We start from the raw sequence: 14,615 nt of genomic DNA, 5'->3' as shown, positions 1-14,615 counted from the left end.
ATAAGATACTGCACGAAATTTATGATGTGCCTCGTCTCCGAGAACTTTACACCCTGAACACGAATAAGCACCTAAGAGGACATCCTTTAAAATTATGCCAAGAAGTTCCTAAAAGGCACTTTTTACCTAACCGAGTGGAAGTGGTCTGGAACAGACTTCCTGAAAGTGTTGTAATGGCAACCTCTGTGAACTGCTCTAAAAACAAACTGGACCAATTGGGAGATGAAATCTTCAAACGATTTGACACACACGCATCAGCTTAATGCTGCTAGTGTGGTTACACAAATAATAATAATAATATGTAGTCAGTGATGGCAACCTGCAGATAATTTCAGATCGGTGAGGAACCAATAGAAAATCTAGAAGTGTCCTTACGCCATCTAGTTAAGATTGTTAAAATTAAAATTAAAATGTTTAAATGAAAATCCCTCAATCTCATTAACTGACAGATCTATCATCTACCTCTTCTTTTTTTTATTATTTTTAACCATGGCTTTTTACCATGGCCAGTGTCGTGCCGCAAGTGTCAAGTAAGATATGGTGAGAAAAAAAAATCGTGAAAAGTTTACAAAAGATGTTTTTGCAGATGATCGTCAAGTCGAAAGTCTAGTAAAAGTCTAAAAAAAAACCGGCCAAGTGCGAGTTGGACTCACCCATGAAGGGGAACCCTTCATGGGCGAGTCCAAGGCGATGGCGAGCAGCAGCAATAAAGTTTATTTTTACGAAATTAAGAGGTTTTTGATTTATTTTCATACTAGCTGTTGCCCGCGACTTCGTCCGCGTGGACTTCAGTTTTATAGCGCGCGATGTCAACAAAATTGGTGTCAAAAGCTTTTATCAAAAAAACCCTGGTACCCCATAAATCAAAACAGCTGTGCAGTGTGCACATAATATTTCGTTTTTTTAATTAAACCAAAGGCGTCGCCAGGGGGGGGGGGCAAAGAGGGGCACCTGCCGCCCCCCCCCCGAGATTCTAAAAAAATCAAAAAATTCTAAAAAAATCATTCCAAAATCAACAACTCCTTATAAATAAGAAATTAATTGAAAAAACATTTTCCAGTAGACCAAACTGTAAATCTAAACCATTCTGGAATCTCCACTAACACACACAAAAAATTTTCATCAAAATTGGTCCAGTCGTTTAGGAGGAGTTCAGTCACATACACACGCACACAAGAAATATATATATTAAGATATATATATATATATATATATATATATATATATATATATATATATATATATATATATATATATATATATATATATATATATATATATATATATATATATATATATATATATATATATATATATATATATATATATACAAGAATTGCTCGTTTAAAGATATAAGATAATTCATAATTTAACAGTATTTTATTTCGTTCGCAGCTTTTTGATCAATTTTTCATCTAGCAAGCAAATAAAAACAATTGTCAAACTATGACATTGACAATGACAAATATTTTTGACATTGATAGGTGAAGTTTATTGGTGTTTGATGATGTGTTTCAATTTTGGTTGTAAAATGAACAAAAATTAATTCATTTTAAGAAATTGTAACATGTTTAAGTCGTTTTATTTAAGTTAATTTCATTTAGGAGAGTAATATGAATTTCAATGCATCGAGAAATGGTAAAATTTTGAAATGCGCTACTCTTTCGTCTGCTACGTTAAGAGATTGGTATTTTAGATACCAACCCTAAATAGAGCAGTCATGAAGCTCAGGTGCATTTAATTACAGTGAGTGCGGGTGGAGGACCGCGTAAGGCGAAACGCGTGAGTGATGTTTCGGTGATGGGCTCGCCGGCGCCGGCGTTCCCGGCCGCGCCGCAGTTCAACCCGGGCTACCCGCCCATGGGCCCGCCGCCCGCCTACACGCCCAACAACCAGTTCCAGCAGGGCATCCAGCTGGAACCTGGACAGGAATTCGGATCTGCAGACCCTGCCGCCAGTAGGTTTCATAATAATATTATGTCGTCTTCTTGCAGTTACTTTATTGCCTCAAACCTATTATTTTTACAAGATAGTGCTTATTGACAGTGCTTTTAAAAAAAACAAAAAACTCAATATTTTCAATTTCAAGCTACTGAGATATTTTATTGTGAATTAATATGTATTTCAGACTTTGGCTACATGGGAGGATACAATCAAGTGCCAATGGCCTCTCCGGCTCAACTCGGCTCTATGCTACAACAACCAATTGTACAGGTGAAACAAAATTGTGTAGAATTAAAAAACTAGAGATCGCCCAATGGTCGAAATTCGACCTCAGATAAAAAATAAATTATAAGTTTCAAATTTCAATGCTTTCTATTTTAGTTAGAGAGCCCTAGAACAATTTTTTTTTATTACTGAATTTAATTTTATTTAATTTGTATTTTATTTTTATTAGGGTAAGGCCGCCAGAATTGTCAAATAGTAACACAAAAGATTTTGTGTTACCGTTACACAAAAGTGACACCATTTTTGGATAAAGGTGGTTTCATAATCGTAAAATAAATTACGTACAATTTTTATTTTTTTATTTCTATAAGACGATTAAATACAAGATAAAATGTGTGTCTGGGTTGGTTGGTTGACACAGGTGTACAACATGTAAGTAACTCACAACTTGAAAACCATTACTAGGGCTCATCATTACGAATAACTTTTTGTATGGAAGTAACAGTGAAATAGCGAAAAAATAAACCAGCTGTTCCATACTTTTCAAGTGAAGTCAGTTGAAATAAAATACCTATTTTTTTTTCACATTTTCAGTGTTGTTTCCATACAAAAGTCATTTGTGATGATGAGCCCGAGTAGTAGTTTTCAAGCTATGCGTTAATTAATTAGTTACACGTTATATGGCTGTCCAAATACCACTATGCATTCCGCTTTATAGATCGAGTGTGTTACGATAACACAAATGTAACATAAGCGTAACACAAATGCAACACAAAAGACTTAGAATTTACAACAATTTTAGATTATATTTCGGTTATTTTTTGCAACTAGGCATATTTTTTTCCACATAAACAAAAACGTTACGACCAGTTTAGACTCATTTACTCCTGAAATATGTAATAAACCTAGCATTTTTTTTCTTAATTTTGTTGATGATAGTGCTGCCGTATTAACACTGCATTTGCACGTTGACTCTTTAAATAGTACCTTTGGGGTAAAAATTCGTCACACAAATAATACGTAACTCAAAATAAAAAGCCATATTTTATTTTAAACTATCAATAAAACAAGTCAATTGAAGGGTTTTCGCAACAATATTAATATTAGAGCAAGGGACTATCATCTAATTCTTCGACGGTATACTTATTATTCAGATATTCTCTACAATTTAATGGATATTCCAACCATAAGATACTGCAGAAAAAAACGACAAAAACGTCACACAAATAAATTGACAATTTTGGCGGCCTTACCCATTGTCTATATGTCGCAGCCGACTGGCTTAAATAGCCGTTCAATCAAACAGCTAGCCCTTTGACTGAACAACGCCATTCAATCACACGTCTAGCTTTTATATTGAATATTTTAGTCGCTCAAAACGTTCAACACTACAGCTGATTCAAAAGCCGCCGTCTAATTGAAGTAGTTCAGCGCGCACCGCTGCGGCGCTAGGTGCGTTTTATTTACAATATGGCGTCAACTAGCAGGTGTTTGTTGGTGTTTGTGGTTGTTTTTCGGAAATAAAGTAGTTAGTAAAAAATTGTGGAGGCACATACGAGTGAATAAAAATTTCAACAAATATTCGAGGAGAAATTACGGGATTATGAAATGAATGGACGCAGCCCTCCCGAAAGGGGGGTTCGGGGGGCACAGCCCCCCGTCAAAACAAAAACAAACACAATCCAGAAAGTCCAAAAGTTGGTTAGGTTAGGTTAAAACTTAGACCACAACACAGAGGGAGCCGAGCAAGCGCAGCGAGCGTGCTGCGGTAGCAGCCGGCGACCGTCGTCAAATAAAAGGAGGGCTCGGGGGGCGCAGCCCCCCGCCAAAACAAAAACAAACACAATCCAGAAAGTCCAAAAGAAGGTTAGGTTAGAACTGTGACTGTGCTGCGGCAGCAGCCGGCGACCGTCACAAAACACGCCTCAGAATTTTTTATTTTTACTTATTGCATTAAACTTTTGGTCACCCCTTAAACTTAATCCGAGAATAATCTTTCAATAAAATACAAAAAGTTTTTCTATTCTCCCAAATTACATATTAAGCTAATGGTCGCCCTAGTTAATTTGTCATTAAACTAGATGGCTAAGCGTCGTCTAGCTGTAGTGTCGAACGTTGTAGTCATGAAGCTAAAGCTTCATGGTTGTAGTCAACAAGTCGGCTAAACGACGTATAGCCGTGTGATTGAATGGCGTTGTTCAGTCAAAGGGCTGCGACATATATATTAATACGTGAGCCAAAAACTTTGTATCCCTTTTGACGAAAAATGGGAAAACGTAGGTGAATGAAATTTTGCACAGTTATAGTTTATATGGTGAAGGAGTGCATCGAGCTAATATTATTTTGAAATTATGCGTTTATTATACATTTTTTAAATAAATAAAACATTACACACACTACAACACACGCATTAGGAAAAATGACAGATTTTTGAGTGATAAGCTTATACAGTATACATACGAATTATACTCTATTATTCATGGTTGAAGTCTGTTGACAACAAGGTGACAAATTGAAAATGGATTATAGTTTTTTTTATTGTAGATACCAGAATAGACAGAATTATATTTCGACCATTGGGCGATCTCTAGTTATTTAAAATTCACAATGTATACTATACAGTGAGTACTATTTAATTTTAACTTTTAATTTAATTTTATATATTTTATATGGGTTTATTGCCTAAAATATATATATTTTTTCATTGTTATCTGCGATCAACCCGAGGGTTATAAGCAGATGTGATGAAGTTAATTTGGCGGCTCAGAGGCTTAAGCTCAGTAACGAGGCCTCTATATTCAATTGGCTAGAATCTGTTATCCAGGTCCAGTATGTCGTGGCGCTTGAGACGATCATAACGGTTTTTTTCTAGGAGACCGTAGGCAAGGTCATTAGGGTGGTTATTTAAGCGTAGCTTGTATCTGGTGCATGATTTAGAGATTTCCTCTTTGATGGTGGGTATCGATAAGATTTCGTGTAGTTCACTATTCCTTATATACCAGTGTGCATTGGAGATTCCTCTCAGTATTATATTTTCACATCTTTGCAATATTTCTATGTTGCACTTGGCAGCACTACCCCAGAGCTGAAGACCATAAGTCCAGATGGGTTTTAGTACTGTTTTGTAGACTAGCAATTTGTTCTTTGAGCTCAATTTTGAATTTCTATCAAGAAGCCAAGTCAGGTCTTTGTATCTTATATATAATTCATCTCTTTTTGCTTTAATGTGAGGTTTCCATGTTAAACGACGGTCCAGGTGAATACCAAGGTATTTCACTTTCACTGAGTCAGCGTGAGGAAGTGGCACGCCGGATAGTGAAACTGGTGGACAATTGTCTTTTATTAGGATGAAGGTGATCTGTGTGGACTTTGCTGCACTCGCTCTGATGCGCCACATGCTCATCCAGTTGCTTATTTGATCAAGTCCTTTTTGGAGTTGAGATGAAGCGGAATCCTTATTCGGGTGGCATGCTAGAACAGCGGTGTCGTCGGCATAAGTGCCTACGGTGATATCGTTTGTAACCGGTATGTCTGATGTAAAGATGGAGTACAAAATCGTACCAAGAACTGAACCCTGTGGCACTCCTGCTCTAATATCATAGAACCCAGACCTTGCGACGCTTTCACCTGAAACACTTTGTCTTTAAGGTAGGACGCAAGGAGTAGGTAATATGTATGTGGGAGAAGCGTCTTAATTTTGTAGAGCAGTCCCTTGTGCCACACTCTATCAAATGCCTGCTGAACGTCTAGGAATGCGGCCGAGCAATATTCTTTGTTTTGCAGCGCTGAAGTTATTATATCGCAAACCCTGTGGACTTGTACAATAGTGCCATGGCCTCGACGGAAGCCGAATTGGTGGTTGGGGATGACGTTCCTATCAGATAGTACAGCTGATAATCTTTTGGCGAGATTTTTTTCAAAGATCTTCGACAGGGTCGGTAGAAGGCTGATAGGTCTATACGATGATACTACATTATTTGGTTTCCCAGATTTGTGCACCATTATAATTTGTGATACTTTCCATAGACTAGGATAGTGAGAGGTTCTAATGATGCCATTCATTAGAGATGTTAAAAAGACTATTGCTTTCTTGGGAAGCTCTTTAAGGACCCTGGGGGTGATTAAGTCAAATCCCGGAGATGATTTTTGTTTGAAGTTACGTATGATGCCTTTGACTTCGTTGGGTGTTGTAGGTTTGATTGGAAATTCTATTTGAAAAGGTTGAGAGAATGCTGCATCAATTGGTGATTCGTCTATTTGAGGACAAGCATCGTTTAGTCGAAATACTTCGGAGAGATGGCTAGCGAACAATTCAGCTTTATCTTTGTTGGACCTAGCCCAACCTGAGTCTTCAATTTTCAAGGGGGGTTTGAACTGAAGTGGCTGATTGTAGTGTTTTGCTGCTCTCCAAAGGGAGTAGTTAGAGTGCTTGTCGGGTTTCAAGGATTCTAGGAATTTTTCAAATGCAGCGTTTTTCTCTTTGGCGATTAAATTCCTTAGGTCTGAGCAGGCTTTGTTTAGGGCTCTCTTATCAGATGGGTGTCTACTAGTATGCCAGACTCTTCTTAGTTTACGCTTCTCTTTGACGAGTTGTTTGACTAAAGGGCTTAAGTTTTTACTATCAGACCTAGTATAATCAATATCAGGAGTATTCTTCCATGCGGCTTCCTGTATCAGACAAGTTATGTACTGAGTGGCTGAATCAATGTCATTTATCGATTTTAAGGGGATGTTCAGTTCTATATTATCTGTAATGTAATCGCGAAATCCTTCCCAGTCCGTTTTAAAGTTAACAAAACTATCTTCTTTGGACATCATAAAGACACAAGACCTCATTTTTAGAAGAACTGGAGTATGATCTGAGGAACTGTCTAAACACGAAGATATTTCAAAATAATTTCTTGAAATTCCTTTGATGATGAAGAAATCAAGTAGATCAGGCAGTCTAGATTGATCGGAAGGCCAATGTGTTGGTTCTCCAGAAGATAGAGAAGTGAGGTTATTAGATTGAAGGCTTTTCATTAGTTCACGACCCCGAGTGGAGGTTAATCTCGATCCCCAATGAGTATTTTTTGCATTCCAGTCACCACCGGCAAGAAAACGATTAGTAAGCATTGAGAAATAAAGGTTAAATGTAGCTTCGTCTATTTTATGTCGGGGTGGACAGTAGACTGATGAAATAGATAGTTGAGCCTGAAATAAATGATGATTATTATTATTATTGTTTGTGTAAGGTAGTCCTTGCTCACGGGCAATTAAATTCCGGACCTTTGGAAGGCATGCGTGGGGCTGAAGCCAACACGTAGAGGCCCGTTACACAGTTTAATCTAAATGTTATGTGACACTGGCCGGCGACTCTCTCTGTCCGCACTATGGGAGTACGACCAAGAAGAGCCAGCGGCCAGTGTAGGACTATTACAGGGAATGGATATTAGAAATGATACCGGGCTATGGGGGTGAGGTGTTAGTGGACTGGGTAACTGGGACTATGGAAGGACTATGGCGTCTGCTGATACAATGTGGAAACATGTATCATAAAGTTGGCAGACGGTGACTCGTTATTATTATAGTTATATAATTTAAGAGTAACATTGTCCTACAAATAGAACAATCCATATTTTAGGACCATCAAATCGAAGTATGAAATCCTTTCTTACTTTGATTTGCTTGTTATTAATTAAAAAAAATTGTTCTAAGTGTCATTAACTATTTATATTACATTGTCAAAAAATTGACTTTATTATTTTATAGACATAATTACTGCGACAGTCTCAGATTAATAAGGTCAAATGATGACAGACTGGCCATGTAATAATTATTGTCTAAAGCGGGCTCCACACTCGCGGCGCGAAAGCCCGCGAAGGCCGCGAACCGCGAGTGTGGAGGGTTTTGCGGCTTCGCGTTCGCGTTTCGCGGCTTCGTATTGCAATTCGCGCCGCGAGTGCAGAGCACGCAGAACAGTACTTAAGAGGATACAACAGGGGCTAGAGAAATGAAAAAAAAGTACGTGTAATATCTATAGCTGTCTCCCTTACCTCAAGCCTATACCGCAGAACGCGATAGAGACAACTGCAGAAAATCCAGAAAATCAACGATTCGTTGTCCCCTGATTCCTTCTCCAAAACTTAACCGATTTAAGTACTTTTTTCATTAAAGATTAAAAAAAGGCTTGAGCTGTGTTCCTATGTTTTGCTTTTTTTGTATAATCTAGCCAAATCTGTTCTGGACGTTTGAACACAGCGGAAAATCTAGCCATTTTTTTGGGTTTTTGAACGTTCATATCTTATTTAATAATTAAATTATGAAAAAAAAGAAAACATAGGGACATTGTATTAGTGGCCGTAGATATTCAGGAAAAAAATTATAACTCTACTAGCATTATCCAGGGAGGAAACAGGGGACAACGTTTGTATGAAAAAAAGGGCGGTGTGGAATCCTCTTAAGATTTAATAAAAAAACTCAATCTATTTTCAATTTGACAACAGAATTCAACCATAAATATTATGAGAGACAATTTGTATGTATATTGTATAGGCATGTATCTAGTGTGTGTGTTGTAGTGTGTGTAATGTTTTATTTGTTAAAAAAATGTATGATAAAAGCATAATTTCACAATAATATTAGCTTGATGCACTCCTTCACCATATAAACTATAACCTACCACCTACGCTTCCGCATTTTTCGTCAAAAGGGTTAGAAAGTTTTTCGCTCGCGTATTAATATTTAAAGCAGTAGCCAGTAGGTATGTAATGAATAATGATTAATGAATAACAACAACTTGACTTAATTATGAATTATCATAAACACATACAAAAAATTGCAAAATATTATGACACACAGTTGCAATCCTACTAATACGAGGGCTGCTATTTATGTATCCGGAATTAAAAAAAGAAACAAACATATATCATTTAATATGGTTTTATTGCTTTTCAAAATATTCGCCGCGATGATCGACACACTTTTGCATACGCTGGAACCAATTTTCATAGCACTTTTTCCATTCTGATTGAGGTATCTCCAAAACGTGCATTTTGAACGCATCAACAGCCTCTTCGCGGCTCGAAAAACGTTGACAACGTAATTTGTTCTTCGCGTATGGAAATAAAAAGAAATCGTTAGGTGCCATATCAGGGCTGTACGGCGGATGACCAGTCAATTCGATCTTTTGACCCTCCAAAAACTGAGTTGTTTCAGCTGAGGTGTCACAGCTAGCATTGTCGTGATGTAATATGATTCTGCGTTGTCGGTTGTCCTTTCTTATTTCTTCAAAGACTTCTGGTAAACAAATGGTCGTATACCATTCAGAATTAACCGTTTTACGATTCTCTAATGGCACTGTAGCCACATGTCCATTAATTCCAAAAAAACAGGCGACCATTTGCTTCAAAGTACTTTTTGCACGAGTAACTTTTGTTGGTTTCGGCTCATGCCTAAGGACGCCTCTATCTCGCGATATGTAACATGACGATCACGCATTATTAGTTCCCGCACAGCATCTATATTTTGTGGGACAACAGCTGTTTTTGGGCGACCTTCTTTATTTTCATCCGTGAGCATAGACCGCCCACGATTAAACTCACTGTACCAGTGATAAACAGTGGTTTTTGATGGTGCTTCATCTCCAAAAGTTACGGTGAGTTGAATAAAGCACTGTTGTTGATTTAGCCCATGCCGAAAATCGTAGTAAATCATTGCACGAAAATGTTCACGCGTTAAATCCATGGCAAATGAAGACACGCAATTTTCAAAATGACGCCACAATGGAAAAATAATTGACAGTCACATGAAACAAAATGTATTCTTCAACCAAAGAGTTCTATTTTCAAATGTTGTAATTACTTTTTAAATATTGTTCTTGTAAGAGGCCAGTTCCGGATACATAAATAGCAGCCCTCGTATTATGTGTACTTTATTATTTAATAATAATATTAAAATAAAATAAAAAATTAAGGGGGGGCTTACAAAAAACACAATTTTTAGCCTATTTATAGAGTGCGCGAGTCAGACTCGCAATTGGCCGATTTTTAAATGACTTTTCCAGTACTAAACCCTCCATTTATGCATAAAAATGAACATTTTCAAATTGTTACTTTGTCACTTTATCCACTTAGTCTTAATTTCTGAGAGTCTTAATAACTGTATGGTTTATTAGGACATGGCGCTGCAGTACGGCAACCAGCTGGCGGAGCAGGGCAAGGCGGCGGTGCAGCAGCAGCTCGGCCGCCTGGTCCCCGTCACCCGCCTGCGATACTACTTCGCCGTCGACACGCGCTACGTGCTCCGGAAAATCATGCTCATACTCTTCCCCTTCACACATAAGGTTACCTTTACTTAAATTATTTGTAGTTAAAAGATTTAATATAAAGCGGCCAGAGAAACCTCGTGTTACAGAAAATTCACAGAATAAAAATTAAATGCCACTAACACAAATTGCCCCATTTGTATCCATTGGGCATCCTTACTAGTATTATAAATGCAAAAATGTGTCTGTTACCTCTTCACGTCTTAAACACTGAACCAATTTTAAACCTGAAGGCCTACTACGAAATCGTTTTGAGACTAAAACAATCGTACCAATGCCGCATCCCGCTGTAACAACGTCATTTCACGTTAGAGGAGGACACGGCATTCTGGTACGATTGTTTGAGTCTCAAATGGTTTCGTGGTACAGCTAGGGTTGCCAGGTGAGTCACAAAAAAATACCGGACAACCCCAAATGGGGGGGGGGATGGTGTTTGTATGGTAGGTCGCAAAAATACAGTTTTTTATATAATTATTGCGGTTATAAAATTATTGTGGTCGACATATACTATAACTCACATATCGAAATAAAGGTAAGGTAGGAGCTTCTAAAAAAATCAAAATCACCTAAAACTGGGTACCAGTAGGCAGTAACACCGACGTTCCTCAAAATACCGGACATTGTTCTGTCCGGTATGACCGTTTATTTTTTACCGGAAAATACCGGACTGTACGCTTAAATACCGGACATCTGGCAACCCTAGGTACAGCCCATGATTTGAGATGCAGGAAATGGCACAGAGTTGTTTTTATTAGGATGGTAGTAATATAGAAATTATAAAGTTACTTACTCCATAACTAAGTAACATTTATTTAAGTAAGATTTAATATCATGTTAAAATCCCATTGCAGGATTGGATGGTGAAGTACGACCAGGACAGCCCGGTGCAGCCGCGCTACGATATCAACGCCCCCGACCTCTACATCCCCTGCATGAGCTACGTCACATACGTACTGCTCGCCGGCTTCATGCTCGGTGCGTCCCCTTCCCTTACATACTTAAAGTTTCTTGACATTATTAGCACATCACGATAAAGAGATAGAGCGAGATGAAACATAACGCATTACCATTTAACGTATGATTCAGTAGATCTGGTGGAGTTTTCAGAGGTTGCAGCATCATTGTGCAGAAGCGCCATCTCTTAAATAAGTGTGTACAGTGTAAACATACATTTGCAGGGCTGCAGCACCGCTTCACGCCGGAGCAGATCAGCATGGCGGCGTCGGGCGCGCTGGCGTACATAATATTCGAGATGGCGGTGTACCTGGTGACGCTGTACGTGACGGGCGCGGGCGCGGCGCTGCGCACGCTCGACCTGCTGGCGCTGGCCGGCCTCAAGTACACGAGCATGATCGGCGCGCTGCTCGGCGCGCTCGCGCTCGGCCCGCCCGGCTACTACGCCGCGCTCGCCTACCTCAGCCTCGCGCTCTCCTACTTCCTGGTCAGTCATTTACTTTTTCGTTTGCGGAACCTTATTTCTGTAAGGAGTGTTTGTATTGCAATTATATGCAATATTTGTAATTGAGAATTCAAAACAATTAAATGGAATCTAAAATCCAAAGACAGTCGTGTTAGGCTGCGTTTCCACCAGAGATGTGTTGCGAGGAATGTGTTTTTGAGAACCAATAGAATCGCTTCATCGACGTGACCTCGCTCAGCGCAGCGATTCTATTGGATCTTAAAAACACATTCCTCGCAACATATCTTTGGTGGAAACGCAGATTTAATGTTAGTTTCATAGGCTGAAAAATGTAAACTTTTTTTAAATCAAAGTAATAGTCACCAACTCTTCATTATAATTTTCAGGTGAAAACCCTCCGGCTGCAGCTGCTGGCGGGGTCGCAGACGTCGGACAAGCCGGCGTACGGCTACGACCAGAGCTACCCTGCAAACCCGTACGCCACCGGCTGGCAGGCGGGCGGCGGCGGCAGCAGTGGTGGCGGCGGCGGCACCAAGCGGCGCGTGTACTTCCTGCTGTTCGTGGCGGTGACGCAGCCGCTGCTGTCGTGGTGGCTGACCTACCACCTCGTGCCGGCCTCCGCGCCCCTCGCCCCGCCCCCCGCGCGATAGCACCCCGCGCCCGCGCCGCGCGCTCCGCTCTCAATATTTGTATCGCTGCGTGTGCCAAATACTCGTGAACGTCGATTCACTAACAAAATTATAGTGTTGTTGCCAATGAGTTTCTAAAATACTAGAGTAGCAATGTCTTACAAAAGATTTTACGTTAGTAACATAGAATATCATTGGTTGTTGCATTTAAAATTTTATTGCCAGTGCTCGGGAAACTGTTTAAAGTCGGTTAGATGCAGCGGTCGTACAAATATTGAATGCGTTTAGTACTAACTAAACTAAATCTCTCGCTACTCGTAAGCTATAATAAAAATTTATAGAGTTAGCTGTGATGCGGGTTTAAGCTTCGCGTACTCTGCGACAGGGCTCAGTGGGGTGGGCCGCATCTTTCATACGAGTTTTATAAACGACCTGTAGTCGTAAATTTTACAAACTCCGACAGATGGCGCAACTACATAAAGGCTCATAAAAAACAATGTTCTTCTTATCGTCAAAATAAAATATAATAGCGTCGGCAGACAATGGTTGTCAGTGGAAAATTTAGTCAGAATAACATCAAATACTAGATGAGCCCGATTATGACAACAGGAATGGGGGAATTCCTTACTAATAAAAATATTAAAAGTGCAAGGAAAGAGTATAATTATTTAATCATACAAGCTCCGGTTGTCCTTGTCTGGCACATTGGAAAACATATGACTAAGTCATTAGGATCTTGAATATCTTTATTAGAACGAGGGTTCCGGTACAAGTTACACGGTTGATTGCTATGTTAACAAAATAATCGATCATCATTAATCAGTCACAGAACATAGCTACGGTATTAATTGTTGTATCTAGAGGTACTGATAGCGCGTACCATTGTTTTGTACTCGTATAACGATATGTTTTGTACTCGTTGTAAATAAAAACCAAATGCGCAATTGTTCTTTTATTTATATAGTTGTTTCCTAGATTAGAGGCCTTAAGAGTCCGGGTGCCGTCGCAGTTCTCATACAAACGTAATCCAAGATCATTTCCCATACGAGAATATTTAGCATATTTGAGTTATTTTCAGCTTAAGATAGTAATTACCTAGGTTCCTGTACAAAGATTCACTGCAAAATATTTACATACCAAAAATATGAACGATTACAATATTAACATACTAAATTGTAATCGTTCATGTAAATATTTTGCAGTGAATCTTTGTACAGGAACCTAGGTAATTACTATCTTAAACTGAATAATAATTCAAATATGGTAAATATTCAAGTATGGGAAATGATCTTGGATTGGAATTACGTTTGTATGAGAACTGCGATGGCACCCGGACCCTTAACAGATGGTTTGTCTCTAAAGTCTAATTGATATCACTGGAACCAGAGTGATCCAGGGCACAAAAAATACATTACGTGGTCGTATAGCAAAAGGATTAGATTAAAAAAAACCTCTCAATAAAATAAAATATGTGGTGACCTATATTATATTACTAGCGACCCGCCCCGGCGTCGCATGGGTATAAAATATATAGCCACTAAAAAAATGATTAAAGCCTATGATCCTTCACGAGGTCTACTTCTTATCTATGCCAAATAACATAAAATTGCTGCAGTAGTTCGCGAGATAAGCCCTTATACAGATATGTTACGTCCATACTATTTTCCGGCTTAAATCTCTTCCGAACAATTTTCAAATTCAAAATTGCAGACATTGACAAATTTGACAGATAAGTGAAACAAAAGATACGAAAAACCATTTACATGAAAGAGACAGTTCTATTTTTAAACGTCGAATCGTATCGCTGTCTCTTTCTTCGCCGGAGCTATGACGAAAATTCGATTTCTCCAGATTATTCGAAAAAATAATTGAAAATGTAAATAATCGAGGTATTTATTGCAATCAAGACATGTGGTAAGAGATTCCATGTGTTTTGTTTACTTTCGAGTCATAATTGGTACATTTTCGAAACGCACACGACGTCATTTTCAATTTATTTAGGTAAGACAAGACGAGGCACGTTCGTGACTGCGCTCGATGCAGACTAAACAACAGACGGCCCAATTGGGCCGTATTTGAAGCTTCACAACGC

General features: G+C 38.8%; 1 protein-coding gene across 1 annotated transcript; it reads left to right on the top strand.

Annotated features, from left to right (window-relative positions):
- The first annotated feature begins 1,495 nt into the window (after positions 1-1,495).
- On the top strand, positions 1,496-12,950 carry LOC121726309 (protein YIF1B-A). The gene is made up of 8 exons (XM_042113611.1): positions 1,496-1,638; positions 1,748-1,957; positions 2,129-2,214; positions 10,325-10,492; positions 11,326-11,449; positions 11,653-11,915; positions 12,281-12,639; positions 12,721-12,950. The coding sequence occupies exons 1-7, from the start codon at positions 1,614-1,616 to the stop codon at positions 12,542-12,544; spliced, it is 1,140 nt and encodes a 379-aa protein (XP_041969545.1). The 5' UTR covers positions 1,496-1,613; the 3' UTR covers positions 12,545-12,639; positions 12,721-12,950.
- Positions 12,951-14,615: the final 1,665 nt, after the last annotated feature.

Source organism: Aricia agestis, chromosome 4, assembly GCF_905147365.1.
Source record: "Aricia agestis chromosome 4, ilAriAges1.1, whole genome shotgun sequence".
Classification (NCBI taxonomy): domain Eukaryota; kingdom Metazoa; phylum Arthropoda; class Insecta; order Lepidoptera; family Lycaenidae; genus Aricia; species Aricia agestis.
This window is presented reverse-complemented; position numbering and strand designations above follow the sequence as displayed.

What these genes read in the sequence shown, in the direction of transcription:
- LOC121726309 (XM_042113611.1), top strand. Translation starts at nt 1,614, where the DNA reads ATGAATTTCAATGCATCGAGAAATG. An exon ending in ATCTGCAGACCCTGCCGCCA is followed by an intron (nt 1,958 to 2,128) that starts GTAGGTTTCATA and finishes TATGTATTTCAG; the next exon opens with ACTTTGGCTACATGGGAGGA. An exon ending in GCTCGCCGGCTTCATGCTCG is followed by an intron (nt 11,450 to 11,652) that starts GTGCGTCCCCTT and finishes ATACATTTGCAG; the next exon opens with GGCTGCAGCACCGCTTCACG.